The following is a 3,096-nucleotide window of genomic DNA, read 5'->3' as shown; positions in this document are numbered from 1 at the left end:
GGTCTCGTTTCACTGCCCCAGCTCGACCTACACTGGAGCAAGAACTAATCCGACATCTATGCTGTGCCCCTCATCAAAGCATCGATGAAGAAAGACCGCTTTTAGCTCATCCTCCGATCCATCCACTTCGTTGATGCTTCAGAAGCGCCCAACTGGGAAACATACACTGTTAGAAAAGATTGTTGAATTACGACAAAAGTTGCAACAACTTAGTCGTACCCAAACAACAAATTCATTCAAAATTAAAACGACTAAAACATCGTTCCAAAACAATTTCTACCGTTTCAGAAAAAACAGCTATTTAGTCGTTCAAAACGAGATCCCTGTTTTAAAATGACAAATCATTCACTAACGACAGAACTGAGCAGATCAAAAATTACATGAAAAAAATTTTAGTTCACTCAAAAAAAAAAAAAAATTTTTCCTTTAAAAAAGAATCTGAAAACTGCTTATGTTCCCCGGGACTCCACTGTCCATGCCCAGTTGCTTTGACCCCAGTTAAATTGTTTGCCTACCGCTGACTGCGCACTGCTTGAAGCCACCTGACCTGCTATGTCGCTGATGAAGAGCTTGCTGCTGCACTATGGAAGAGTGCATCCTGCCTTAGCTGAGCATGTTCTGTTTTTCTTTCTGCATGATGTCTCCACAAGATGCCTTCACTCTGCACTGCCTTGATTGTAAGAGCTCTCCTTAATAAAAATAGAACTTAAAAGCACTCAGTGGCTTGGTCAAGTGTGAGAACTAAATCTTTAACCTATTCTTGCACGTTTGTCTCTTGTCACGTTCAGGAGACAACGAAATACACTGCACTTCGAAGTTAGTGTTTATGGCTAGGCCACTGGGAAACTTCACAACATTCCATCAAGTTCTTTGTGGCAACACCAAAAAAAAGTCCCGCGGGCGTGGAAACGCATGATAGGGCCAAAGGTAATCCATGGGGAGTGAAACAGTCCATATCCCCTCACAAATTTTGCAAAACTTGGGGTGAAAACATTAAATTTGAGACGACAACGGTCACCCAAAAAAAAACACGCACACCGACCACCGTATATGAAAAATTTGACATGAGAGTAAATATGAGAAACAACAAGTTGACAAATGAAAGTGAAAGTAGAAGAGGGGAGCACCCCAATTTTTCATATTTACTCTCATGTCGAATTTTTTATATACGGTGGTCGGTGTGCGTGTGTTTGTTTTGGTGACCGTTGTCGTCTCAAATTTTAAAGTTTTCACCCCAAGTTTTGCTAAATTGTGAGGGGTATAGGACTGTTTCACTCCCCCTGGATTACCTTTGGCCCTATCATGCGTTTCCACGCCCGCGGGACGTTTTTTTTTGGTGTTGCCACAAAGAACTTGATGGAATGTTGTGAAGTTTCCCAGTGGCCTAGCCATCAAACAAAATTCGAAGTGCAGTGTATTTCGTTGTCTCCTGAACGTGACAAGAGACAAACGTGCAAAATAGGTTAAAGATTTAGTTCTCACACTTGACCAAGCCACTGAGTGCTTTTAAGTTCTATTTTTTTAAGCAGAGCTCTTACAATCAAAGCATGAGAGTGAAGGCATCTTGTGGAGACATCATGCAGAAAGCAAAACAGAACGTGCTCAGCTAAGGCAGGATGCACTCTTCCATAGTGCAGCAGCAAGCTCTTCACCAGCGACATAGCAGGTCAGTTGGCTTCAAGCAGTGCGCAGTCAGCGGTAGGCAAACAATTTAACTCGGGGCAAAGCAACTGGGCATGGACAGTGGAGTACCGGGAACATGTTTAAGCAGATTTCAGATTCTTTTTTAAAGGAATAATTTTTGTTTTTTTTAGTGAACTAAAATTTTTTTTTATGTAATTTTTGATCTGCTCAGTTCTGTCGTTAGTGAACGAGTTTGTCATTTTAAAACAGGGATCTCGTTTTTAAACGAGCTTTTTTTTTCATGATAAATTGTTAATCATTTATTGTTCCCAAACAAAAATTTTTGTTCACAAACAACTTTTTTGGGTTTCGACTAGTTTTTTTTAAACAAATCATGTCGTTTATAAACAACTCGTGTTAGAAAAAAATTAGCGACAAATTTGTCGTTAAATTACGACAAAATTTCTAACAGTGTATCTTCGTTGGTGTCTCATCAACAACAAGTTCCAAGGGGCCATTGAATTGGGTCGAAACCTGTGTCATTGACGAATCTAATGTTGCGTTCAGGGGACGAGTACCCTTAAGACAGTACCTGCCTATCAGAGCTCACAAGTACGGCACCAAGCTGTTCAAGCTTTGTTTGCCGTCTGCCTACACTCACAATTTTTGGATGAGCGACAGCGAAGCCTGTTACTCCAGTGGGGTTGAAAAGTTTTGTCTGTCTGCCTGTCCGTCTGTGAGTGTACACTATTCCCCCTGAACGGCTGGGCCGATCTGGCTGAGATTTTGCCTTGGCTCGCCACACGTCGAAATTCAGCTTTCTATTTCAATCTATCTTAACCATTGGTACTCGCTGCGTCATTGGTGTAGATTTTGATGACCAAATGCTATATTTTGAGGGGCTCACGCCCGTTTCTACGGCCTGTCTAGGAAAGCAGCCTGCCGAAGGCAGGTTAGCGCCGCAGGCCAAGGTAGGTGCATACGCCAGGCGTTGATGGTCGAAACTGGCGCAGCATCGCGAAGCCTGTTACGACAATACACGGTCTGGCGTACACCTACCTTGTAGGTTTAGTCGGAAGTGGTTTGAATCACTCAAAGCCTACCGTACAAAAGCACTACGTGGTTCCTATACGAGAAAAAGCTCAAGAAGAAGGCAGGGGCATCGGACTTATGCACACCTCTGAGAGAGTTCGCAACCTTGTATTAAAGGGTGGCTTCCCTGTAGACATTTTAGCTGGGGCTTTCAGCCCTCCAGAATTTAAAGAATTTGTTGCCAAAGAATGGTAAATTGAGGAACCTTTTCATGGGAGTACCTTTAAACAGTACAAAGAGCGCTAGCTTCTTCTTGCTAAGCCAATCTTAGTTGCGTTTCTTTGAGACAGGATTGCTTCTGAAGAAAACACCCTTGATGAAGCAATTACTCTAGTCAAAAATCATGATGACTTTTCCTGTATGCAAAAAACCCAATTTTTA

At 42.2% G+C, this 3,096-nt stretch overlaps 1 protein-coding gene across 1 annotated transcript in view; it reads left to right on the top strand.

Annotated features, from left to right (window-relative positions):
* Nucleotides 1-637: 637 nt before the first annotated feature.
* LOC117643925 overlaps nt 638-3,096 on the top strand; it is a 19,659-nt gene continuing 17,200 nt past the window's right edge. Inside the window, exons 1-2 of the mRNA XM_034383112.1 lie at nt 638-677; nt 2,690-2,906. Of these exons, the coding sequence (XP_034239003.1) occupies nt 638-677; nt 2,690-2,906 (257 nt within the window). The remainder of the gene's footprint in view (nt 678-2,689; nt 2,907-3,096) is intronic.

The sequence above is a fragment of the Thrips palmi genome, unplaced genomic scaffold (genome assembly GCF_012932325.1).
Source record: "Thrips palmi isolate BJ-2018 unplaced genomic scaffold, TpBJ-2018v1 HiC_scaffold_17, whole genome shotgun sequence".
Classification (NCBI taxonomy): domain Eukaryota; kingdom Metazoa; phylum Arthropoda; class Insecta; order Thysanoptera; family Thripidae; genus Thrips; species Thrips palmi.
This window is presented reverse-complemented; position numbering and strand designations above follow the sequence as displayed.